The 24,510-nt window shown below is 37.3% G+C and overlaps 11 protein-coding genes across 11 annotated transcripts; 5 read left to right on the top strand and 6 right to left on the bottom strand.

Moving 5' to 3' along the window:
- Positions 1-545: 545 nt before the first annotated feature.
- Positions 546-1,029, bottom strand: PHYBLDRAFT_141381 (hypothetical protein; the record flags this gene model as incomplete). Its single annotated transcript, XM_018430582.1, has 3 exons — positions 546-635; positions 815-906; positions 987-1,029. 3 exons carry the CDS (start codon positions 1,027-1,029, stop codon positions 546-548), a joined length of 225 nt encoding a protein of 74 aa, XP_018295534.1.
- A 639-nt stretch (positions 1,030-1,668) lies between these two features.
- On the top strand, positions 1,669-1,920 carry PHYBLDRAFT_141380 (hypothetical protein; the record flags this gene model as incomplete). Its single annotated transcript, XM_018430581.1, has 2 exons — positions 1,669-1,755; positions 1,807-1,920. The coding sequence occupies 2 exons, from the start codon at positions 1,669-1,671 to the stop codon at positions 1,918-1,920; spliced, it is 201 nt and encodes a 66-aa protein (XP_018295533.1).
- Positions 1,921-3,472: 1,552 nt separating this feature from the next.
- On the top strand, positions 3,473-5,401 carry PHYBLDRAFT_122406 (hypothetical protein). The gene is made up of 7 exons (XM_018428871.1): positions 3,473-3,636; positions 3,698-3,773; positions 3,857-4,090; positions 4,161-4,272; positions 4,347-4,558; positions 4,626-4,769; positions 4,827-5,401. The coding sequence occupies exons 1-7, from the start codon at positions 3,483-3,485 to the stop codon at positions 5,245-5,247; spliced, it is 1,353 nt and encodes a 450-aa protein (XP_018295532.1). The 5' UTR covers positions 3,473-3,482; the 3' UTR covers positions 5,248-5,401.
- Positions 5,402-5,699: 298 nt separating this feature from the next.
- PHYBLDRAFT_157773 (hypothetical protein) lies at positions 5,700-6,581 on the bottom strand. The gene is made up of 3 exons (XM_018433675.1): positions 6,253-6,581; positions 6,042-6,165; positions 5,700-5,992 (listed from the first exon to the last, which is right to left on the bottom strand). The coding sequence occupies exon 1, from the start codon at positions 6,520-6,522 to the stop codon at positions 6,295-6,297; it is 228 nt and encodes a 75-aa protein (XP_018295531.1). The 5' UTR covers positions 6,523-6,581; the 3' UTR covers positions 5,700-5,992; positions 6,042-6,165; positions 6,253-6,294.
- Positions 6,582-6,831: 250 nt separating this feature from the next.
- On the top strand, positions 6,832-7,497 carry PHYBLDRAFT_157772 (hypothetical protein; the record flags this gene model as incomplete). The annotated part of the gene is made up of 1 exon (XM_018433674.1): positions 6,832-7,497. A coding segment is annotated over exon 1 (178 nt), but the record flags the coding sequence as incomplete, so codon positions are not given.
- Positions 7,498-9,880: 2,383 nt separating this feature from the next.
- On the top strand, positions 9,881-10,722 carry PHYBLDRAFT_4396 (hypothetical protein; the record flags this gene model as incomplete). The annotated part of the gene is made up of 3 exons (XM_018440185.1): positions 9,881-10,343; positions 10,392-10,546; positions 10,606-10,722. Coding segments are annotated over 3 exons (735 nt in total), but the record flags the coding sequence as incomplete, so codon positions are not given.
- A 259-nt stretch (positions 10,723-10,981) lies between these two features.
- Positions 10,982-12,215, bottom strand: PHYBLDRAFT_76396 (hypothetical protein). The gene is made up of 6 exons (XM_018443149.1): positions 12,097-12,215; positions 11,999-12,044; positions 11,882-11,944; positions 11,762-11,808; positions 11,319-11,657; positions 10,982-11,258 (listed from the first exon to the last, which is right to left on the bottom strand). The coding sequence occupies exons 1-6, from the start codon at positions 12,163-12,165 to the stop codon at positions 11,034-11,036; spliced, it is 789 nt and encodes a 262-aa protein (XP_018295528.1). The 5' UTR covers positions 12,166-12,215; the 3' UTR covers positions 10,982-11,033.
- Positions 12,216-12,360: 145 nt separating this feature from the next.
- On the top strand, positions 12,361-15,991 carry PHYBLDRAFT_154555 (hypothetical protein; the record flags this gene model as incomplete). The annotated part of the gene is made up of 11 exons (XM_018433336.1): positions 12,361-12,603; positions 13,021-13,059; positions 13,121-13,197; positions 13,307-13,475; positions 13,534-13,835; positions 13,901-14,192; positions 14,428-14,573; positions 14,634-15,040; positions 15,114-15,436; positions 15,497-15,589; positions 15,641-15,991. 11 exons carry the CDS (start codon positions 12,361-12,363, stop codon positions 15,989-15,991), a joined length of 2,442 nt encoding a protein of 813 aa, XP_018295527.1.
- Positions 15,992-16,598: 607 nt separating this feature from the next.
- On the bottom strand, positions 16,599-17,561 carry PHYBLDRAFT_60621 (hypothetical protein; the record flags this gene model as incomplete). The annotated part of the gene is made up of 1 exon (XM_018440668.1): positions 16,599-17,561. One exon carries the CDS (start codon positions 17,559-17,561, stop codon positions 16,599-16,601), a length of 963 nt encoding a protein of 320 aa, XP_018295526.1.
- Positions 17,562-18,292: 731 nt separating this feature from the next.
- Positions 18,293-20,474, bottom strand: PHYBLDRAFT_141373 (hypothetical protein; the record flags this gene model as incomplete). Its single annotated transcript, XM_018430580.1, has 7 exons — positions 18,293-18,348; positions 18,419-18,649; positions 18,745-19,681; positions 19,770-20,048; positions 20,179-20,209; positions 20,276-20,342; positions 20,414-20,474. The coding sequence occupies 7 exons, from the start codon at positions 20,472-20,474 to the stop codon at positions 18,293-18,295; spliced, it is 1,662 nt and encodes a 553-aa protein (XP_018295525.1).
- A 1,129-nt stretch (positions 20,475-21,603) lies between these two features.
- Positions 21,604-22,340, bottom strand: PHYBLDRAFT_157770 (hypothetical protein). Its single transcript, XM_018433673.1, has 2 exons — positions 22,237-22,340; positions 21,604-22,155 (listed from the first exon to the last, which is right to left on the bottom strand). Exons 1-2 carry the CDS (start codon positions 22,295-22,297, stop codon positions 21,905-21,907), a joined length of 312 nt encoding a protein of 103 aa, XP_018295524.1. The 5' UTR covers positions 22,298-22,340; the 3' UTR covers positions 21,604-21,904.
- Between the last annotated feature and the right edge of the window lie 2,170 nt (positions 22,341-24,510).

The following is a 24,510-nucleotide window of genomic DNA, read 5'->3' as shown; positions in this document are numbered from 1 at the left end:
AGTGTAAAGAGTTTGTTATTGTGCCTAGGTTTCCCTATGTGCTTTTATGTCTTCCACTCTAGATCGCATATACTATCAAACTTCTTTCCTATCTCTTTCGATAAAGTCAATAACCATATCATGGTCAATAGAAATATATTAATGAACATTTTTTCCAAGATATCTTCCCCTTTACTCTCTTATTCTAACCTTTGGGATATGTATGTATATCTTCAACCTGCATTACTTTTCCTATAGAGATAAGAAACATTTGATTTATTTCACTTTTTTTGAAAATGATAATACTGAAACACGATCTGTTTCATTGAGTTTTATCTAGTATTTGATTTAAAAACTATAAAATATTAAGTGTACTATATTTTCAAACCTTTCACAAAATATGCTTAAGTAACATATAGCTAATATTTAGAGTGTGTGTGCGTGTGTGCGCGTGTGCGGGGTTACTCTGCAAAGCATATATCAAATAATAATAAGAATACAAGACCCATTTGACAGGATTTTTTTTAAATCCAATGGCTCGAAGAAAAGTCAAACAGCTTTTCATGCTAATACAATGTTTGTAGCAAACGTCTAGAGTGATTGTGTTCCATTCTTGTAAAATCTCCCATAGTCTTTCTGCGGTAATTGGCCTGCCACTTGTAGACATTACACAGCCATAAAGAAAGCTCCAAATGTTCTCAATTAGGCTCAAACTAAAGTTGTTTAATAGCCAGTCGAGAATACCTATCCCGATGTTGTTCTCGCATTTTTATAAAATAGCTGAATTATGCGAGAGAGCGTTATCTTGATATATATACCCACAGTTTGTGCTGACAGGAAGACCATCATAAAGCTCCACAAAATGCTCTTTGAAAGCCTTTGCATATTGAGAGGCATTCATATTACCCTCGAGCAGAACAAGTGGTCCTATACTTCCCATCCAGTTAAACCGCCAAAATATAATAGACCCTCCATTGACTTGTACGTTTTGGGTAATACAGTCCGACCGACACTTTTCCAGAGGCGGACACCAACCATAACTACGTTCATTTTTTTTTAGCATCATAGCATGGATTCATCAGTGCATAAGACAATATTTCACTGTTTATTCCAATTCTTTACTTTTTTATTTTATTTTGTACCATGCATGTCACTTCGCAATATTTTTATCGACTAGTAGTGGCTTTGTGGGGACCACGAAATAGTGCATTTTCATCTCATTCAAAGTATGGCTTATTGTTTTAGTACAAACAAATCTTTCTGTTGCAAATTCAACTTCATGGAAGATCTCTGTCAAAGTCTGATGCCCATCAAGTTTCACATTTAATGAAAATGTCCTTTTTTAAGAGTAAGCTTCCTTGATTTTCTTAGACGTGTCTTGTATTTATAGATAATGCTACCAATTGTGAATCACTGCATTATTTCTTGCTGCAATTTCACAAATCCTAATTCTTCCAATGTGAAGTCCAATAATGATGCCGTTTTGAAAGGCTGATATATTATTCATGGATATAGAGACGTGATCGTTTTGTAGAGTAGACTCGACTTTAAAGATAAAATTAATTCAAAACATTAAGAGAAGCAAAAACATTCAAGTGTAAATAGTGCTAGTCGGACATTTGTGTGCCATTACTTATTTCCAACCTCTGTACATCAATCAATCCCAAGATAATGAACGTTTAACAAGCAATGATAGATATGTGTTTGGTCGACCTTCTATCTTGGTCATGGGAGAATGTTCTACATTCTACGATCAATATCGCGAACCAATCAAAGGTATAGGAATGGGATGCTTACTTCACAAACACGGACTCAATGTTTGTTTAGTTAATGAATTTGGTACTTCCAAACACTGTTCTTAGTGTTCCCAGTCTTTCCCTCAAACCTTCAAGCAAATCGAGAACCCTTGCTCATATCGCTGCACTCAAGCGCCAAATATGATCTTCCATGGTCTTCTAAAGTAAATACTACAACCAGTCCCGGATTATTATTATTATAAATCCTTTTAGATCTACCGATCTAAATTGCTTGGAGGACATTACTTTGTTATAGCTTAAGCATCGTATATGGAATCGAAATATTGCGGCTGTCGTGAATTTTAGATATATACTTAACCAATTGAGGCATGATGATACTATTCCTGACAGTTTTACCCGTGCTATTCAAAATTGAGGTACTATACGACCAGCAGAAGGACTTCCAGAGGATTTTTATGGGAGATAAATATTGAGAAGACAAAGAAGATAAATATTCCGGCCTGATTATGGACAGCAGATCACCACGATACCCTTTTCTTAAGCTGTTATATTCTTCAAGCATTGTTTTCTTTTTTGTTATTATTTTTATTGTACTGCCTGGAAAAGTGGAAAGAAGTACTCTATGCTGATTGCAAAAGTATGGTGAGATAAAAGTGAGATATTTAAAAGGTGCCTTTACTTTTGAGCTACAATAATAGTAAAACAAAAATCAAGAGAGATTTAAGTTGAATGTATATATTGTATATAAAAGAAGGGGAAAAGTAATGCTCAATCAAAATTCAACCTTAAAACAACCCTTAAAACCCGGAAAATCTTGCCAAAAAGTCTCCTACTAAAATCGTCTTTTTTGTTTTTGCTTTTACAACATTGTATCTCTTTAAATGAAATACAGCAAACCTTACTTTTCGACCCCTTCTTTTTTTTTATGAAAAATTAGTTTTGTGTTATACCGTTATCCTACTATGCAACAACTAAACCAGGGCCTATATACGAACAGGTGTTTTATGCGTGTAGAAGAGGTACACTTATATAAATGTAAAGATGTAGGAGCTCAGAAAAGGCGCGCGCCCCCTACGTTAAGATTCAAATGATCCTTGGACTGGCGGAAGATGCGGACAATAGCTGTGAATGACTCACGTTTGAGTGCATCGTGTCTTTTCAGCTTAAAGGCTTGTGTTATTTGTCAGCCAGTTTGATTTTAGACTCCAAATCAGAATACATGTTCCCCTTTTACTGTTAATATAAGGCGCGCATTGATAAGATAGATAAAGATATACCCCAGGAAATATCCTTTGAACTTATATATTTGCAGTAAGTTAAAAATGATTCGTCAGAATTCAAATTGTGGATACCAGAGATTTGTTAAACGGGAAAGAAGAGACGCAGTCCGTGCACAGCCAATGTATGGGGAACCTTATGAAGATGTTAAATAACGTGAGAATTTTCATTTTTATTATCGTATTTCACTTTATTTTTGTCGATTATATAATATCCATTCCATTTTATTTTAGTCTGGTTCACAGACAGAGCTACTCGGCATAACAGTTCAGGGTAGAAAGAGTAGAATCAAAATGCAATCGATCTCAATGATCAGTTCATTTCAAGCCATTTTCCATAGGACTTTAAAATAGACAGTAACGCACGTGAGCTGGGGCAAAATCGAGTCACAGACTCCCCAACATAGTACTTATTTAGCCAGGCGGAGATCAGAGTAGGGCTTCTTTGCTCTCTCTGTTCTGTTCTGCCATGGAGCCACCAAAGCCTCCACACAGAGTTTCTTCATATCAGCGGCTGAAGGTTAAGCTACACAGACCCCCACAAGAAAATCCAGTTCCAAAAGACTGGCACCGACCGAGCAATCTTGAGGAACTGATACATCATGCACTCAAGGGAGGAGCACGTATGTATTTTGGTTAAAGAAGAGGAAGATGGACTAATTTTGCATAAAACGTAACTTCCAGGTGCCTTTTTGTTGGCTTACGGAGTCCGAGCTGGTGTTAATTTCTGCTTGTATTTGTTGCGAGTCATGCGAAAGAAGTAAGCCTTTTTGAATAAATACATTATCCGCGCCAACTTGTAATAAAATATAATAAAAATAATAAAAAAACCTTTGTTTCCAGGGCTCCGATCGCCAATATACTTGCCGCGTCGTTTAAAAACCTTGATGCTTTACGCTTCGGAGCCATGTTTGGATCGTTTGCCTTGCTATGGAAATCAGTCAACAATGGCATGAGACTCTACCGTGGTAAAGAAGATCGTCTCAATGGTTTTGTGGGAGGTGCAGCGGCTGGTCTAGCCATATTATTCGAGAAACCCAATAGACGAGTAGATATTGCTCAGCAATTATTGGTCAGGTCAGTTGCCAGATCGATTTGTAGGAAACATAGTAAAAGAGAAGGAAAAATAATTTGTATGAAACGATAGAGCTGTTCAGGCCATTTACAACGCAGGAAAAGCCAGGGATATCTTTTACTTCAAGAACGGAGACTCTCTCTTGTTTGGTTTGACTTGCGCACAGATTTTGTATGCGTATACAGTAAGTATATAGAGATTAAATTCATAAATGCATTCGTTTATTTATTTACTATTAATATATATTGCTATTGCCAGATGCAACCCCAGACACTCCCGCCAGATTTCTATGTATTTATGGTTAAGGCAGCACGAGTACCTGAGTCTCTGTTACGCCTCAATGCCAAAAATATCCGCAAAATCCCATTTGAGGCTGGTGAGGCGCTCCATGCTATTAAAAGACACAGACCTACTCAGCATGCAATTGACGTTGTAAGCAAACTGTCATCTCTACCAGTAGTAACTCCCTGGTAAGGTTATGTTAAGACAACCACATGACTTGGATATATATTCTGATTTGATTTTAATTATCGACAGTGAGGCAGTTCATCCATGGATGGACAGTTGTAATAGTACAGCAATCGAGAGATTTTCGCTTGTATTCAAGAGTATGATGCCGGTATATGGTACCCTTCACTTTGTACCGTTGCTTCTCCTGAGAACGAAAAGTGTACTCGAATCGTAAGTTGAAGTATACACAAACAAATCTGCAGCTTTTAATTGCTTATTTAATAATAGCCCCGTAAAGATGCTGTCAAGAACTGCTATCAACACAATCAAATCAGGCGCATTTCTGGCGTCTTTTGTGTCCATTTATCAGGCTCAGGTGTGCGTACACCGTAAACTAGTAGATATGGGAATTACGTCGATGAACAGCAAATATTTCCACTTCTGCTATGGTTTTGTATGCGCTTACACATCCATATTTATTGAAGATAAGAAGAGACGCAGTGAGCTAGCTTTGTATGTACTTCCAAAAGCTATCCAGAGTCTCTACTTGATTGCCTACCAGCATCGATTGATCTTCAAGTTGAAGCATTTTGAAGTATTGATGTCCAGTGCTGCCATGGCCGTTATAATGTCGTTTTATCAAGATGAACCAGATGTTCTTTCAAATTTTGTACGCAAGATCATGGTCCAGTTCTTTGGAAAGAATTAAAATCATGTTGAGAATCTTTCTTCACTGTCAATTTCTGCTATACGAGCATTTGTTTCTATCTCTTTCAACTTTCATTATATGTTTCTTGCTTTCATTTACTTATTTCTACCAATATATACATAAATACATGGCCTCAAATACTGAATATAATCTTACAAACACCTGTTTTTGCTATAAAAGGATAGCCATACTTAGCCTGCAGAGTACACGAAAGACATAAATGTTGTCAAATTTAATTAGTTATAAGAAGGATGAATTCTTTACTCACATGTGGTAGATTTTAATGACACCGTCATAGGGGCCGTCGCACGCATGAGGCCCACCCATGTTGATGCCCAGGTGGGAGACTGCCCATGTAGGACAAAAAGTCGGCTGTCACGTATGGACAAATATCATGCTGTCTTGCAGCCCCTTTCTTACCCTTCTCCACCCCTCTCCTTTTTCCTTCCCATCAACATCTACAATGCAGAAACTAAAAAGCACCTTTTTACGCACCAAAGACGTCGAGGAACGACGATCACAGCAATTTGTTAAACGCCATTCGAATCTTACTCAGCCCCCATTAGCAGATGAGGAGCCTTGTGGACCACCATCGATTAATCTCAGTGAATTATCAGAAAGAGAACAGAAAGCGTATAGATCATGGTGGAAAGACTTGGACCCTTTTGGACTCGGTAAACTTGAAAATAAAACTGCACTTGTATTTCTGGGTGACTGCGGCCTACCAGACAAGAAGCTAGAAGAGGTTTGTTAACTCAATGGGACTCCACACAGTCACTTATCCTATTATCTAGATACTTCAATTGTTCCAGGATGCTGTGGGCGGCCTGAGCGAGATCGAGTTCTATGCAATGCTTCGGTTAATTGCCCATGCCCAAAATGGCAGGCAAATCACCCGCGATTTGATCTTTTTGGGAGGTGAGCATGCTTGTAAACTAAAGTCAAGTTGAACGAATTGAATCAATTAAGAACTGATATTATCAACTGCACTTACCTCTCCTTCAGCACCAGTGCCCCGCTTCAATACTAATCCTATTGACGCTTTAATTAAACCGGCTGTTTCTCGGCGCACCACTCCGCCCCCGGAACCCTCGCATAGTCTGAATAGTAACACAGAAAAGCCTTCTTGGGCCACAAGTACAAGAAAATCATGGTGGGGACAGCAATTGTCTGCACCAAATCCTTCGAATGGCGCTTTTCAAACTCAAGAATCTTTTCGTTCTCCTCCAATATGGTCGCCACCAGCGCCAGCATCAGCGCCAGCACCACCACCATTACATGTGATCTATAGTCCACCTCAAGACCCATCGGGCTATTTGGTATGGAAAAACCAGCCACAACAACTGCAGCAACCACAACCACAACCACAGCAATCGCATCAATTGCAGCAACCACAACAACAACCGCAGCAGCCACAGCAACCACATCAGCCACAGCATCATCATCAGCAACAGTCACACCAATCTTACTCAGTAACACAGGTACCAAGCATGAGCAGCCAGCCTGCAAAACCCAATATTGAAAGAACAACCTATACACACTCTCGCTCTCGTTCAGTCCCCTTTTCAGCCCCCTCTCTTGAATTCCCCCCAGAGCTCCCATCAATCAATCCATTAAATGACCCACCAACAGCTAAACCACCTCTATTGACATCTCACTCAGCAATGGATAGTTCTTCATTTGAGCGATTTCATCCTACTGGCATAGATACTGGGCAGTCATTGCTTCTGACTAAGAAATTTGTCTACAAGCCAAAGTCTACCAACCCCTTTGATAATGAATACGATGAACCTAACGCAAAAACAACTCCTCGCAGCCCATTTGATGATAATGGTGCTCTAACCGGAAGTGCTTCCACGAGTAGTTTATCCAGTAACGCTTCTTCTATTACGACTAGACACCTTAATAATCATCCTAATCAGCAAAACATTCCTCCTCCACCTGTTCCTGCACAGACAACCAAGCCTGCTTTCCCTCGGTACGCAAGGAATTCACAACCATCAGCTCTTAAGCGAAGCCAGAGCCACGGGGCAAAAACTGTACCTTCCCAGACTATGTATGATACCATGTCAGTTGGAACTGCTCTTTTCAACGATACAAGGCTTTCTAGGCACAAGTCGATGGGCTCTTATATTACTAACCGGTGATCTTGAATCACCTGATACATTATACATTCGATTATTTGCATATATCTCTATAACTTTTTCTTTTTTTTTATATCATGTATACTAATATACATTATTTTTTCATAAAAAAGTAATCCCCCAATTCCTGAATATTAATATCCCTGCTTCTAAAATATTCCGCAGAGAAAATGTTATTCCTATACGCGCACGTATATATATATATACATATATCAGGAGTATTCTGTTGCTGCCTCTATATTCTAATCTCTCTAAAGTACTGAACAACAATAAGGGAAGGCAAATACTTGGTCCAAGAAAAGATTGACGATAATTATCGAATTTACAACTATGCACAAATAGATAGCAATACATTTCTTAAAAGATCTATAATTAGTCGAGACCACAAAGAAATTGAAAGAGATAAACAGCACTATGATAACTTTAATATAAACACAATGTATATATATGCATATATAAGCATACCCTATAGAGAAAAAAAAAAGGCGATTTTAGTGAATTATAGCAAACTTTCTAGGGCTTAAAGTGTTTTATAGTGGAATTTTAATTAAGCACCAATTTTTCTCTTTTTTATATATATCCCACTTTTTACGCCACCATATTATTGCAGTCAATGCAAAACATCTTCTCAACTTCTTCAACCCAGTACAAGAATTAAAGATAACATAAAATTATTCAAATCTAATAGCTTATCATTCGGTATCTCGGGCGTATCCTAGCGATAAAAAAGCTTAAAATGTTTAAGACGTCTAAAAGAAACGCGCTTAATAGTTTAAACAAGGCTAGTATTGATAAAATATGAGCTAGTGAAGTTGAAAAAAGAAAGTAAATTGAGCAGGGGTGGCAGAGAAATATTTGCATTATGCGCAGCTTAGCTGTCAAGATTACTTGCATGCTCATTAGAGATCTCAATAAATTTAGAGGGTCACAGGGAATCTGTCTTTTGGTTTTTCAAAAGTAGGATTCAGACATAGCATTGCCAACAAAAGACAGGTGTATAATCTTTAATAAAAAGAATCAATTAAGCAATATACATGCCTTCATTAATATCATAGTATTTAGAAAATAGCACATAGTAGTAGATATATATATATCAGATATCAAAGTTATAGCTTAAACTTTTACTAAATATCATATAAATTAGTACTTCTTCTTTACATACTTCTTCTATCAGACGACACGTTATCTAGTGGAAAATTCAATTTTTTATCCATTTTTGCTTTAAACGGTTATTTAATTTCCAATGATTGTTATACGTTTTTCTCGGTTGATGCGATTTAATGGAAAATGTAAGTGGAAAATTAGGAAATTCGTAATTTTCTACTCACATTTTCCATTAAACATTTCCTCAAAATCAAGCTTCTTCTCTCACTCTCAAATTAAGGTATAGGGTAGCCAGGAGTGTCTATTGTATATGTAATTAATTTATTCGATCTTTAAAGGTCGAATTTATTTAAAAAAAAAGATTGAAATTTATGAGGATTTATTTTTCTTATATTTGACACAGTATGATGTTCTCATCAATTGATAGGTTTCCACAACTACTGCCGGAGTGCTTTGTTTTTTACTGCGTTTGTTCAATCTTTGTTTTTTAGCAGCCACACTTTTTCCATTAGATAACGCCTCCTCTATTAATGGACAATAAGAAATTACCATATGCAGCTTCACCAAATTTCATTAATTCAGTGCTCTTTAGATAAAGTAGATTTGATTTTTAGGCACTTTTCGAGAAGAATCTAAACAAGTGCATACTTTTTTTTAGGCAAAATATCTTGTAAATTAAGACAAACAAGATATATTAGAGCCATTTTATGTCTAATTTTAAAAGGAGATGCAGTACACTAACAATAACTGTGTGGAAAATGCTATTTTTTTATAATAGTAGTAAATAAGGTTATTAAGATAATATAACTGTTGAACATAATGAATTCGTGGTACTTGTTCATTTTGACACAATTTTTTAGAGTCAACCAACAGCAACACAAACAATTGCCTTGAAGAATATCTTGTCTGCATAAAAGAAAAGTGTAGACTCCCAAAGATTTTCCTCAAAAAGTGATCAAATATTAAATCTAATTCGCCTAAAAAGAAAATCCAAATTTGTCTCAATCTCAAGTGAAAAACACTGTAAACAGTCCTACATACACTTCGTCCAAACCAGAGCACGTTGGTGAACAACTCCGACACTCTTCTTCATCTTCATCATGGCAAACATTGGAACAGAAGCAGGAAACTTTTTCCAGACTGATCAAGAGATTGCCAAGCAAAAACTTAAGGCCGAAAAATACAATTATACCCTTGGCGATGCTGTCAAACTTTCATCAAAGGGACTTGATCTCATTGTCGTAGATACCAATTACGCTTATGTGGCCGAATCAGGATTTATAGCTAAGCGCATCAATCTCAAGGTAAGGTCCATTATATTGTACCTAGAAAAACCTGTATGTGGCGTACTAATTAAACCCCTTATTTTCCCTAACCTCTTTTGGCAGACCAAAAAAACCAATAAATTGTTTAAAGGACACACAGGTCCCGTCACATCCCTGGCTCTGTCTGATAACGGCAGCGTTCTCTGGACTGGTTCTTGGGACAAAACAATCAAAAAGTGGGATACAAATACGGGTGAATGTCTGTTGACGCTCGGAGGACACACTGATTTTGTAAAGACCATCCTGCTGGTGGGAGATAAACTGTATTCGGGTTCATCCGATAATCATATATTCCAATGGGATATTTCTGTCGAGAAGCCTATTTGTACAAATGTTTTCAAAGGCCATTCACGCCCCGTCGAGAGTCTCACACTATCCTCTGACGGCTGTTTCCTATTCTCTGCCTCAACTGACCTGACTATTAAAAAGTGGGATATTGAGAAGAAGTCTTGTGTCCATACATTTTTAGGGCATGAGACAAGTATTTACTGCGTCAAGGCGGGAGATGACGAGATATGGACAGGTATTGTTTATTTGGTTTCTTATAACTTGAACTAACATTTATTTTAAGCTTCTGCTGACAAGAGTGTAAGACGCTGGAACACTGAGACAGGTGCGGTAGATACAATCCTTACACACCCTGATCGCGTTAAATCACTTGTACTCGCGGGCCCCTACATTATCACTGGTGCAAGTGACGACTTAATTCGTGTCTGGGATGTTGCAGTAAGTTCATCTTAATAAATTAAAATATTACCAAACTAATATGATTCCTGGTAAAATAGTCTGGTAAATTAGAATCCACAATCGATGGCCATTTCGATGAAGTGTCAGCATTGGCTGCTGTTGGATCAACCCTCTACAGTGTATCCCTCGATTGCTCATTACGCCGTTGGTCTATTACAGGTAAGATTCACTATATTTATTTTGTTCTATTATTGATTTAGTAATTAACACCCCTTTATCTAGCTTCTGCACTGAAGGAGTACAATGATCAATTATTGAACAAGGAGAAGAAAAAGAAAGAAGAGAAGAAGGACTCTGGTCTTACAGAAGAAGAAGAGCGGGAGTTGGCAGAACTCATGTCCGATGATGACGAATAGATGAGGCCTATCCATTCGCTTTTCATCCCATCCCATCCCATTCCACTCCATTTGATTTGCTTTTGTTCGTATACATTTTAATAAACAAGAAAGGGTAACAAATTATAAGTCTACTTTTTTCCAAACCCAAGCTTCTTTAATCCATTCGAGAATGAACCGCCCGAGCTTTTGGACATATTCTTGAGGGGATATTTAGGGGCATCACGAGCATCAGCACGATAAGACGAAGCAAGATCGTCAATGTTGTCGTCCCACTCCGCATCCCTCAGGCGGTGACCTAGACTGCGTTCTCTAAGCTTAGTGGCGTACGATCCAACCACAGAGGCAAAATAGAACTGTAGGACAAAAAATGTGGTTAAGCAAATCTACTTATTGACTTGGGAATATTGTCTTACCATGAAGATGGCTCCCAAAAAGAGTAGGATAGCAAGGAGGATCACGCCTGCCTGAACGGCCTGATCACAATTGGCTAGTCCATAAGTATTTCCTGTCTGCATACCAAGGAAAGTAGTGTTATAGCCTGCGAACGAGAAAGAGGTATCTTCTCCAAGTGATGTCTGATTTCCACTGGCAGGCTTAGTGCTATTACTAGAAGGGTTGATTTCATTACATGCAGCCAGAGTTTTTGAGCGGTTAATCAGTGCCAGTACAAAGCTGCCTGTTTGCCAGATGGTGACCAGGATTGTGAGCAGCCAGAAGAGGAATTTATAAAATCTCATCAGGTACAAGTTGCCCTGAACACAAAAATCCAAAAATAAAGAGATCGATAATATCATATAAGCCCTTTCTCTATTTTTTTTTATTTTGTTGACAGTGATAGATCCAAAAAAAAACTTACCAGAGTTGAAGACAAAAGTCCATATAAGCCAACTGCAGCAGATACAGCTGCAACATAAAAGGGGTCAATACTTCATCAGACATATGTATCCCCTGCACGTCATAATATCTTCTTATTTACCGAGAACAATGGTATAAACCCAGGGCAAGACAGTGTGTATACCAGAAAGGTGCATAACCATGGCTATTAATCAATATTAGCCGACCATTTACTTTTTGTCTGTACCATTTAACTTACGATTCTTGTGTGTAAATGTCAATGCTAAGAGTAGACCCGAGACGATCTAAAGACAATGATTAGCAGAGGATCATAAAGACCAAGGTGCCTGTACTTACTGCCACTGCAAGACTAATAAGTACAGTGCCTCCTCTCAGCGGAATGATACAGCAACATCTCTTTGGCATTTTGAAATAAGAGAGAAATGTAAAAATAAAAAACAAAAATAAAAATTAAAGGCCAAGAGAAAGAGCGTGAGGACTAAAAATGGGAAAGGGGTCAAATGTGACGGAGTGGGGCTGAAATCAACTGAACCTAATTGAATTGAACTGGGCTGGATTGGACTGGACTGAATTGGACTGGACCGGATATTCAAAAAAAAAATGAAAAACATCCATCACCAAATACTGGGTTTGTCACTGCCATTTGCCGCGTTCTTTCTCTTTTATATTATCATGGCACGTCCGCGTAGCACTACTCGCCCGTCTTCACCCGCATCGCCATCCCATCGACCTATAATCAGCACGGCACAGCCACAATCTCCACAAGAAGGTCGCAGTCGTGCCACAACCAATGCAGGAACCCCACGACAAAGCGCACTCTTGACTGAGAGACAAGTCAAAAAGGTATACGAGACATACCAGCAATGCTGCAATTGTTGACTCTCCATAGATCAGCAAAGACCTCGCAACTATCAGACACAATTCACTTGCAAGCACAACATCAGGACCAGCTCTCGGAGGAAGATACGGCGATCTCGCAGGAATCAACAATCTCTTGTCAATCTACACCGAACCTTCAAATCCATCAAATTCTAAGCTAAACAGTAATAATAATATATTCATATTTATAAAATTGTAATTAACACTGTATATCTCAAGGTGGTCCTGACCCTGCACCTAATACTTCTGAGTCTAGCCCAAGATCACCTCAAATACCACTGGTAAAGTAATCTCTCCAAAAAAGTATCTTGCCGTGTCTCACATATACTCCGCTTCAAGTCATCTACACAGCATATTGGATCATTTCTCGAACACATTCAGGAATATGCAGCAATAGAAGATTTACTCTTTGTGCTCATGGTAAATAAGCTAATCCAGAATTGTGTATTTTAACAATGGGTACTTATGTAGATATATTTAGGGAATCGATGGTATATTCATCAAGATTGTTTATCCTAAAGCTGTAAACGAAGACGATGATCCAATGGAAGATACTCAGTTTGATACACTACCTTCAAAAAAAGACAATATTTGGGACGAAATTCGATACTCGATCGATCCAACAATGGGTAACATACAGCACACATTTTATTGTTACAAAAAAAAGCCCATCATTCATCCGCATCATAGACCCTAGTGTACGCCATTTGGTTGAAAAAATATTACCCTTAGCAACGTATTATATATCTGTCAATGCATTTGTCGAACAGTATTCTCGATTTGAGTATGGCACCATAAATCATGCCCTTTGTTCAGGAATGCATGTATTTTTAAAGGTATAAAAACACCCACTTTTCAAAAATGAGCTATAATGATTTATATGATTTGATTTAGGAATATTTAACCTTTATTGCCCAACTTGAACACCAATTCCAAACATCGGCTACATTTACACTCCAACGTTTCTGGTTCTATGCCCAAGAAACTCTTCAAGATATGTCTGCTCTCCACAGTCTAACCATGAAAATACGAAATCTATCAAAAGAAGATGATTCTACCGGAATGGAAGAGGATCTTGACGCTGTACTAGAAGAACTTGTCGGCGAGAATAAATCAGACGAAGTTCATATTCCAGAATGGCAAAAAGGAGGTGCAATACTAAATGTTCTTGCTGATCGACTGGTCGGGTTGAGTGGGTAGGCATATAAATTAGAGACACAAACTTCAAACAAATACTCTTACTAAAAAAGGAACAATACAGAAACCCAAAATGCAAGAAAATCTATTCATTTCTGCTTGCATGTGCATCTGCTCCATATTCTCACATACTTAATTTATGGATATATCGGGGAGAAATTAACGATACTTACAATGAATTTATGATTGTCGAGAAGAAAAGCATTAAGAAAGAGACACTCAAAGAAGACTTCAACGACTCATATTGGGAAACACGTTATTCGATACGAGAGGGCCATGTACCAAGATTTCTAGAGCCATTGATGACGCAAATACTTCTTGCTGGAAAATATCTCAATGTTGTGAGAGAGTGTGGTGTCAATATTGCTAAACCAGAAGAAATGGAGGATGCTATCATGGAAAGAGATCTCGAAGACGCACATGATATATCGATGGAAGATGTGCATTCAAACAGAAGCAGTGTATCACATACTAGAGACATGTCCTCTAGAACACATATGGAACAAGCTTATGTCCCAACTAGAAACGATGTCTGGGCTGCGGTAGATGGTGGAAGGTAATATATATTGACAAAAAAAACGAACCACAAAGAAGAGTTTTTCAGAGGTTAATAACATATTTATGTGTGCGTGTATAATTCCTAGATTTGTGAAAAATCTCGATATAGCCTACAGATATGCAAACCATACTTTACTGAACCTGTTGCTAAAAGAACAGCAACTAATTGCTCGTCTTCGGTATGCCATACTTTTGATACAACACGTACTATAGTAATTCTCAACTGTATTTTCTTATAGCTCGTTGAAACATTACTTCTTTCTTGATCAATCAGATTTCTTAACTTCTTTTTTGGATTTGGCCCGTGACGAATTAAAACAACCAGCCAAAGACATATCTCTCACCCGCCTCCAATCTTTGATGGATCTTGTATTACGCAATCCTTCATCAGTCGCTGCCTACGATCCATTCAAAGAGGATGTTAAAATATCTATGAGCTCTCATCGTCTGATCGACCAATTACTGCGTGTTATTAATGTAGCGGGTATGGATAGTCTACCAACAGAGATGTTTCCTGGAACAAAAAACCCTAGATGGACTATAGGAAGTGGTCATATTGATACACCTGCGCACGCAACACATCTGCCTGAGCGTAGTCAAAGCATGGCAGGAAGTGTAATAGGTGGAGCACAAAATGTGTTAACAGGTCAGTACATTAACTCTTTATTACATACATTTACTTTCACATACTGACATTTCCATGCTATATATTTATAAAGGATACGAGGCTTTTACTTTAGACTATACCGTGACTTTTCCATTGTCTCTTGTTATCTCTCGCAAAGCTCTTACAAAGTATCAACTACTTTTCCGTCACTTGCTTTATTTGAAGCACGTCGAGGAGTCGCTGTGTGCAAAATGGATAGATCAAAAACATGCACGCTGGAGACAAACTTCCAGAAATCCTGAAATTGAAGCATGGAAGTACCGAATATATTCTCTACGAACTCGAATGTTGGCTTTTGTTCAACAGTTTGCTTATTATATCGCAAACGAAGTTCTCGAACCAAACTGGGCACGCCTGGAAACCAACCTTACAAAAGTAAGTTTGAAAAAAAAGCAATATAAATTATATATTCTTGTACTAAATAGATCTATATAGGCCTCTACTGTTGATCAAGTTTTACAGTACCACTCAGATTTTCTGGACGAATGCTTGAAAGAGTGCATGCTTACAAATGCCAAGCTGCTAAAGGTAATATCTACATAAACTCCAGAATAATACAATTACTAATATTTAAAATAGATTTACAACAAGCTGACAGGCTATTGCACATACTTTACTAAACTCGCAGAGCAATTCAACGAAATACTTAATCAACTCGAGGAGCAACAGCAAGTAAATGTTCTCGGCGTACCCAGAGGAGGTATTGGGGCCAAGAGCACCTTGGCCGCCAGTCTCGAAAATTCAAATCTTACACTCGCTAAAATCGAGGATGCCTTCCTATTCCACATTGGGCTTTTGATTGAGGCCTTGAATTATTATTCAGCCACCGAGACCGTCCAGTTCCTATCGCTTGTTGTTCGGATCGATTATAATCTGTTTTATAAAGCCAACACTGGGCGTGAACGGCGCTCTGATAGAAATCCTGCCTAAACTGTCCTCACTTCCATTGTCATTGCCATTACCACACAAAATCTCGACTTAGCATTCCATGTTTTTCATCATTTGTTAATACATACTCTCTTTCATTATTCTATGCATAAAAATATGCTTCACTAGATAATATTCAGGTTTACACATGTAATAGCTAAATAATCAGTTTACTATTATAGTGTAGCCAAAAATTAGCTCTTGAGTTGACATAACCAAGCAAATCCATGTAAGATTCTCAATTATTATTTTATATATCTTGTATTCAATAACGTAAATAATAAATCTACCTTGTAGCATAACACATATAATTCAGCACACAAAGAAGCACCATTTTATGAATCTTTTTATTCAAGTGAACAGTGGATAAATAAAAACAAAGATATTTTATTTAGATATCATTCAAATCATTTTCAATAACACGATATAGTAAACTATACAACTCATAAAAAACCAAATCGAATAAGATTAATTCATAGTGTACAATTTGTAACTATATTATATTACATATCTTAACTCCACAACATTTCTAACTATGAATTACAGCAAGAATAAAAAAACTTATACACTTCAGAAATAGTCGGATAATTTTTTAGATACAAGTTTATACCTAGCCTATTTCTATACTAGTTACACCATAAAGGCCATTTGTGTTTTCTGGAGGTTGGTTGGTTCTCCACATTCGAATTGCTCGGAAAACAGGCGTCCATTGGAAGTATTTTATCATGTCCATTGCATCTTTGTTCTCCGTACATGTATCCAGATCAAGTAAGCAGCCACTTGGTTTGCGATCAGGAGAATTCAGGGTAGGGAACACTTCTACAGCTTTGGAAGCCAAACCTTTTAGAATTTCCTTTGCTTGTTCAGCCGTGTGAGCATATAGTGGTCCGATACGAAACGATTCCTCTGAAGGACGTGCACATCCGTAACCCAAAACCTGTCCATCCTTTACTAGGGCAACTCCAAAAAGTCCTTCTTTGGAACCTTCGATATGCGATTTAATCCATTTTTGCATAAAAGTAGGTCGTGGAACGCCATTGTATTTCTCATCCAAAGAAACCAGTTGATCTATTGGTGCTTCACTGATATCCACTACATATGGTTCCAAAGGTGTGGGTACTTGGGAAAACTGCTCCAAAAAGCTTTCCAGAGATCCTGACCGATATCTTTCTATATCCCAACTAGTTATATCAAATCCCGCTGATCGATACTTGTCTGCCATAACGGGCATTGCGTAAAGACCAACGTATTTACAATCTTGCATACTGTTTAAAGCCTTTTTGAACAAAGGATATCCATATCCCTTGCCTCGAAACTCGGGGTCAGTAACGTAATATCCAATAAATCCAGAGGAATTGCTGTGACGGAAACCAGCTATAATAGTTATAACCTTTTCTTGGTCAGTGACTGGGACTGTTCCCACCAAAAAACCTTGAGGGTACATCAGGTAAGAGAGCCTGGTAAGTTCGGCATTATACTTGATTGGATTCCATCCCTCCGAGATGGTCCATTGATGAAAGTATTCCTTGAGTTCTTTTGGAGTACACGGGCGTATTGTAAGCGTGTTTGTCATCAGTAAAATAATACTAGACAAACAAAGTGCTGATGGTTTCACATCATCTTATTTTTCAACTTATCTTCTTCCATTACAGATTTGAGTTATAATGATTCATAGGCACGTGACACCTTTTTGCTGTTATCAGTGGCTACAGAAGCTTGTCCATGTTTTTTTTAAATGCTTCATTTTACGATTAAAACTTATTTGAACACTCATAATAACGAGCTTTTATTTTATTATAATTTGGCATAGATAATCTCTACGGCTCGCATGATTTTTGCTCATAACGTACAAGTGTTTAATCATTAGAAGATTTTTATTACCGGGCTTTCACTTGTGTAAGATTATTTCTATTTTATGATTCTGAAGATTACTAGTAGTGATTAATAGACTGAAAAAAAATATATATCCTTTGAGTATTTTTCTTTTATTGTACGAGGCACAGAAAATTAAGAGCATCTGTAGTAATTAAATATTCATTTATACTAAATTAATTATAATCTTGTATGATAGAGGGTTACTTTTGACTGAAAGAAAATATCATGTAAATACTTCTTTTTCCCTCAAAAAGCTATTCTTGCTTTCACAATCACCAAAGCCTAGTGTCAGAAATTGGCTATATAATACCCAACTTAGGGACTAAAGAAAAAAAAAATATTTTGCACAAATTCTGATATTTTTAAGGGTACGAAAAATAAAAGAATCGAGAGTGTAAGTTGTGTCGTCGATATCTAATTTATTTATGCTTAATACTCAGGATCAAATGTGCATGTAGTTCCATAAGTTTTTCCACGGATAACAGCTACAAAGAAATGTATTATTAAAGCTGTAAATAAATATACAATAACAGCTTGAATACCAAATTAAAATACCTTCTACTCGTAGTTCAACTTCCCCAAAATACATCTTAATCGATAAGCCAACTTGTTCTCCTTCTACTACTCCAGTAAGAGCTGGCATAGGAATATCAAAGTTGGCTACCTTAAATACTCCTGGGCTTGTAGTGTAACGTGGTGCCTCTTCGGCAGCAGTAGCATATAAAGTACATATGGTGTGATGAGGATAGTACGCATAATAATCTTTAGAAACATGATAGTCGGTGTCTTTGATAAAAATAAAATAAAAATATCAGTAATACTTCTCTATTAACTATCGTTTTTTTCTTTTAAAAAAACATAATAATTACAATAATACTTACCTAAAGATTGCCCACGATTAACATAAACAGAAAATCGATTATCACATCTTACACTTCCATCAGACCGAATAAGCTTGTATTCTGGGGGATCAATGGAATCCTCAAATAGAGTTGTAGTGTCGATACCGTACCAGCAACGAGAAACCCGAGAAGCTACAACTGTAGGATTCATACCAAAGTAGACTGCCCCTCTTACTACAGCCAGTTCGCAACGGGGTGGAACTGCAATAAGCGGAACAGCATGTCCAAATTCGTCTTGCATACGTTTGAATAAGTAATTGGAAGATCCAAACCCACCAACTAGGAATATAGCTTTAAGGGATCCAGCCTTTTGGAGTTGGTTCTCCACCAAGGAAAGGATTTCGTCTATAACAGGATTGAATACTTCTTGCTTAAGCTCCGCTGCACTAATGCACAGCATGCCTTCCTCTAACCCGATAGAGCTATTGTTGATTGATCCAATATTGATTGAGGCTGGTAAAGACAAGAATTGCTCCTCGATTCCATCGAACTGGGGTTTGATAAGGTCCACAAAGCTATCCATCATTGTATCAAAGGCCGACGTAGGAATAGTAGCCAAGTTCTCCTTGAACTTCTTTTTTAAAAGTTTGCGCATTCTTCGGTCTAGAAAGACCGATCCACAAGATTGTCCATGTCCTTTAATACATTCCCTTAGTCGTCTCCCACCACGTTCATCAATTTCAAACACAATCAAGTCTACCGTGCCACCCCCAGCATCGCAAATCATGAATCGGTCTTTGTGCTTAAGATTAAATTGTTCACATTTTTTCTCGCAATAAAGTGCAGCTGCTTCGGGCTCACTGATTAACATCAGCCGATCCCGATGATCTGACGGTTGGATTAAACCAGCTTGAATGGCAGCTTCTCGCATCGTTCCTTTGGCCTTGTCAGACCACATTGCAGGGACTGTCAAACACTACCAGTACTCGTAAAACCTTTAATTAGGAGGTTGATAGAATAGAGAATCGGTACCAAAATATTTTGTAGTACTTGAATAAGCTTACATAACGACATTGGCTTTTATCACTGGTGGCAATAGCTTTTTTGAGTTCTGACATGGCATGTTCATGAAATGCGCGGAGGTAATCTGAAATAGCATCAACAATAGACAGACCATTGGGAAGAGGAGGAAGATCTTTAGCTATATTTTCATCCAAATAGAGCTTGTACTGCTTAAGTAAAACAGAGCTACGGGAAGCTGGTCTTTGCATAATTATACGAGCCGCATTCCCCCACTGAGTCATGACACTAGTATTGTTTTGATAAAAATTCAGAGTTGGTGTCTATGAAAGTATTCAGGCGTTTTGAGTTTCTCGACTTTTTTTTATCAGATGACTTCAAGACATAATAATAATACTAATAGTGCAACAAGAACAATAATACTACTGCTACTGAAACGGATAGAAATCTTACTTTGGGGTACACATTATTGTTTTGCTTTGGCCTGTAGTATGTAAAAATGAAAGTTTATTATAAAGAAATAGTATACATTTCACTAATTAACCTTTACCATTTTTGAATGTCAATTACTTCTTCTGAATTAGCAAGTGAATATGCACACCCAGAATATGTTGTTCCTAGATAAATATGTAAATATTAAACCAATGAGACAATAGTGATTAGACATTTACGTTTCCTAGTAACTAACCAAAATCAATTCCAATAACAATTGGGTAGTCTTGAATGTTAAATTGTTCTGCTAGAGTCATGTCGTATATTCAAGCAAACAGAACAAGATTGGTTAAGCAAGTAAAAAAAAATCATTTTAGTTTAACAAAATGATAATCTCGGCTATGTATTCTCGTGACTAATAGAAGTAAACTGGAATGAGGAGAAGAAGGGGTTATGACAGGGGAAGTGTATCAGATTGAGTATAGGTACATGCATATATATATATATATATATATATATTACAATGCAATTGTTTTGCATGAGCCACTTCTTAATGCTTTTATTGTCATTAGTAAATGTTTATTGGCATATAGTGCAGCTCTTGTAACATAATATTTTCTACAAATATATTTGATACAAAAGTATTATTTTATTGTTGTTTTAAGCTGCTATAGTTATTCGTAAAGTAGAAGGTATCTAAAAAAAACTAAAATGATAATTCAGCTGACATTGCAGAACAAAGATGCGTTTCAATGACAACGTCGTGCTACTCAGGGAACTAAAAAAGAAGCATATATCCAGAAATAGGTAACATTCCTATATATCTTTTTTATGTATGTGTTGGATACTACATAGTATGTGATTATTCTGTGAGCATTTTACTGCGTTTTTATAAAAAGGTGTCCGTTTGTCTGATTGAAGAGTCTCATAGGCACGGACGTTTTGCGAGAGGCTAAAAAGGGGTTGGCTATTTTGACCTATTGGTCTCTTCGTTTGAACTATGGGATGTAGTTTGAGAGCAGTTTTTTTGTGGATTTCTACAAGCCAAATAATATGGAGATGAGTATATTTAATGATCAAATAAAATAATATTAAGTGTATTGAACAGTTCTATAAACCCTTACCTTGTTTTTTCTGTATATAATTATTTTTGATCCTTTGATAGGGCAAGCTTCTTTGTTTGCTTATTATAAAGTATTTGAGTTTCCATCGTTTGTTTATTTGTTTATTAATTTAAGCAAAAAGAGACTATTATTGTGGTTTTTAAAGAAATAGAGAACTTCGACTGACCGTTGTCCACCTATCCAATTCATGAAAAGAAAAAACAAAATGATTGGAAGAAAGTATCTCGAAATCAATTCGAGTGTATTTGATTTTATTGGTCTGGACAAATAGTGCCACTGTGCATTTAGCCAAAATGCAATCACTCAGAAATAAAGTAGATATAGGAACATTGACAAGGACTTCTTTTTATGATATTCAAATTTTTTTTTAGAGCGTTGAAAGATGATAAGAAGGCCATTTTGGCAAGATTTTGTACAAATACGATAAACATATCAACACACAAGCCTGCTTTGTCTGAATATACATTTAAAGAATAACAATCCATCTTGGCAGTTGTAGAATGTTTGTGTGAATTGATAGGTAGTGAATAATAAGCATGTAGAGAAGGAGGAGATTTCAGAGTCGGTGAGATAAAAAAATATAGGAAAAAAAGAAGAGTTGTCTTAGTGTACGAAACATACACCTATTCTTTCTCCTCCTTCTTCTTCTTTTTCTTCTTCTTTGTAGTCGGAGCTTCTTCGGGTGTTAGGCTCTCGAAAACAAATCCAGGTATCACGTCGTGGTGGTAGTCGTTGGGTGAAGCTGGCCTTGAGTCTTCTGATTGAGTACTGTCTCCTGAAGAAGAATGAACAGAACCTCTTCGCGAGAGATGACCAACAGGGGTTTCTGTACCATCTGGCTTGATATCTTGGTCAAACCCTAAGCAGTAGGCAACTATGCAAAATATCAAATATATAAATTTTCCAAAGGAGATAATGTGCTCTGAATATTTTAACAACATAATTCTCAACTTACAATCACTACCAAGATCAATTCCACACGACCAGGTTTCGTCATGATCCCCTGCTCCTCCCATTAATGGCAAAGTAGCAGAATAAGGAGAAAAAGGAGCTGATCGGATAGGTGGGCTAGGCCCAATGTGGGGTGGGGGGCGGGGACATGAATCGAGTTTCCAGTTGGCATTGGCTTGTGTTTGAACAAGTGTTTCGGCTCTGACGTACAGAAACGGCATATTAATTTCACATTACAAATTGATTTTTTTTTTACAATTTTAGATCCTACCGAAGAGTCGGTAAAAATTCTTGAAAACGAGGATGAGAAGTGACAATTCTGTGGATAAGAGATGTGTGGTTGACATCGGCCATTAATCGTAGATAGTTAAGTATCAGGAGAATGAACCCTCGATTGTCTAAAATATTTGGAAAGTTAGTCTATTTATCTCATACTTAACACCATATTCACATACATCCTACCCGCACACATGCCCATCTATGTAAATGCACATAGATTTATATTACCTGTGTGGTGATCTTTGTCTGTATAGACGTCAACCAAACGGGTCAACAGTTTCTGCTTGCGTATAATCAAAAGCAATGTAGGCTCATGTCCAATATTAAGTACCAAATAAAATAGACGGAAGAAAAATGTATGGTAGATATTGCTTGAACTGGTTTAAAAGTTTACGGGTTATCAGTATTAATCAGTCACCTTATGCGAATGTCACTTACGACTTTTCAAAAAACGAATTTACTAATATTTTCCAAAAGGCAGGCGTCATGGCCTCCAATAATTGTGTCGTATCTTCAGCATGCATCAATGTCAAGTGAATGACTTGAAGCAATTCAAGATCGGAAGTTGTGAGTGGGTGCCTAGGTATTTTATATATACGATTATTTACCAACCTGTTATATATATATCAATAATAGATATACTTTATCTTACATTTTTGTCGAAAGAGAATTCCTGTCACTAACAACTACAGAGCATAGTTCTGACATGTGCTTAGCTAGTAACTTTTGGGTGTGAGCTGAGATGGCATAAAGGGGACCTTGAACAGGCTGTGATAAGGTTGATGCTCGGGTGGTCAAAGTACCACTTGTTAAATGCGAAATCATTAGTATTATGTCACTGTAAACCACATCAATTTTTCTTACCTCTTTACCAAGAGCTTGAGTACGTTTATGTTCATGCTACGTTCCTTAGATGGTTTCTGGCCCATAATCAACTAAACCAAGATTTAGTCCCCAAAATCATGCTGTGCCTTCAATTTCGACCTTACTTTGACCAGTGTATCAATAATTACAGGACCGCCCTCAGACTGGAGTGATTTTAGTAAAGCACCACCATTATCCACCTGAGATGTTTCTTCAATAACACGTAAAAGTAACTCCTGCGCTGCCTCCGCAAACTGTGGATGATCTGGAGCGATAGTGTCAATATGCTGATTAAATGTGATTTTTTTATATCTTACCTTTGACTTGAATGGCATCCACTAACCACTCCAAAAATCCCATTTCTTGTAATTTCTGATGAGCTTTTCCACGTTTCTTTTCTGTTTCAGAATCGATATCCCGAACAAACAAAAGACTCAATATAGAGTCAACCACTGGGCCTTGGATGATGTATGGCAATAGAAGATCGAAGAATCGGCTGGATTGTTTCTTTATGATTACAAAATCAAGCATGCTACATGGATGACGCCGAACAAAATGCTGGAAGATGTTACCAAAGTGGTTCAAATTTCCATCCGAATTAGACAGAAAGATGTCCAACAAGTTTGATACTACAGATGATTAAAATACGTTTCAAAATCCCTTTATCACCTTGAATTTTGACAAAAAGATAAGAGTAAAAAGATACCTACCAATGACTTGGAAACGGGAGTCTTGTACCCAGAAATGATTAGCAGAGTTTCCACAAAGAAGTTCCATAGCATGATAGGATCTTTTTGTAGCCTTTAAATCCTCGAGATCACGCTCATGAGCAGCCAAGTCCACTTTTTCCAACAGAGTCAAGGATTCAATGTTGATTTTCGGCTTGTCTGGGTTAAGACGCGTGATGTGGGACATGAATAGGTCCATCATACCTGGATCACAAACACAAGGGTCCAGAGTCAGGTCAATGGTAAACCGGAGTTTGCCTTTTCATTACCTTCGAGTTGAAGGACACTGACGATCTTGATGTCAAGACGAGGTGAAGACAGTTGAAGAAGTTTTTTGATGAGTGCTTCTGAGGTTGACTTGAAGTCTGTGTCTGATGGTACTGAGTTAGTCTCGGCATCTTTTTGGA

This window comes from Phycomyces blakesleeanus, assembly GCF_001638985.1.
Source record: "Phycomyces blakesleeanus NRRL 1555(-) unplaced genomic scaffold PHYBLscaffold_4, whole genome shotgun sequence".
Classification (NCBI taxonomy): Eukaryota; Fungi; Mucoromycota; class Mucoromycetes; order Mucorales; family Phycomycetaceae; genus Phycomyces; species Phycomyces blakesleeanus.
The sequence above is the reverse complement of the archived record's forward strand: the minus strand, read 5'-3'. Positions and strand labels throughout refer to the sequence as shown.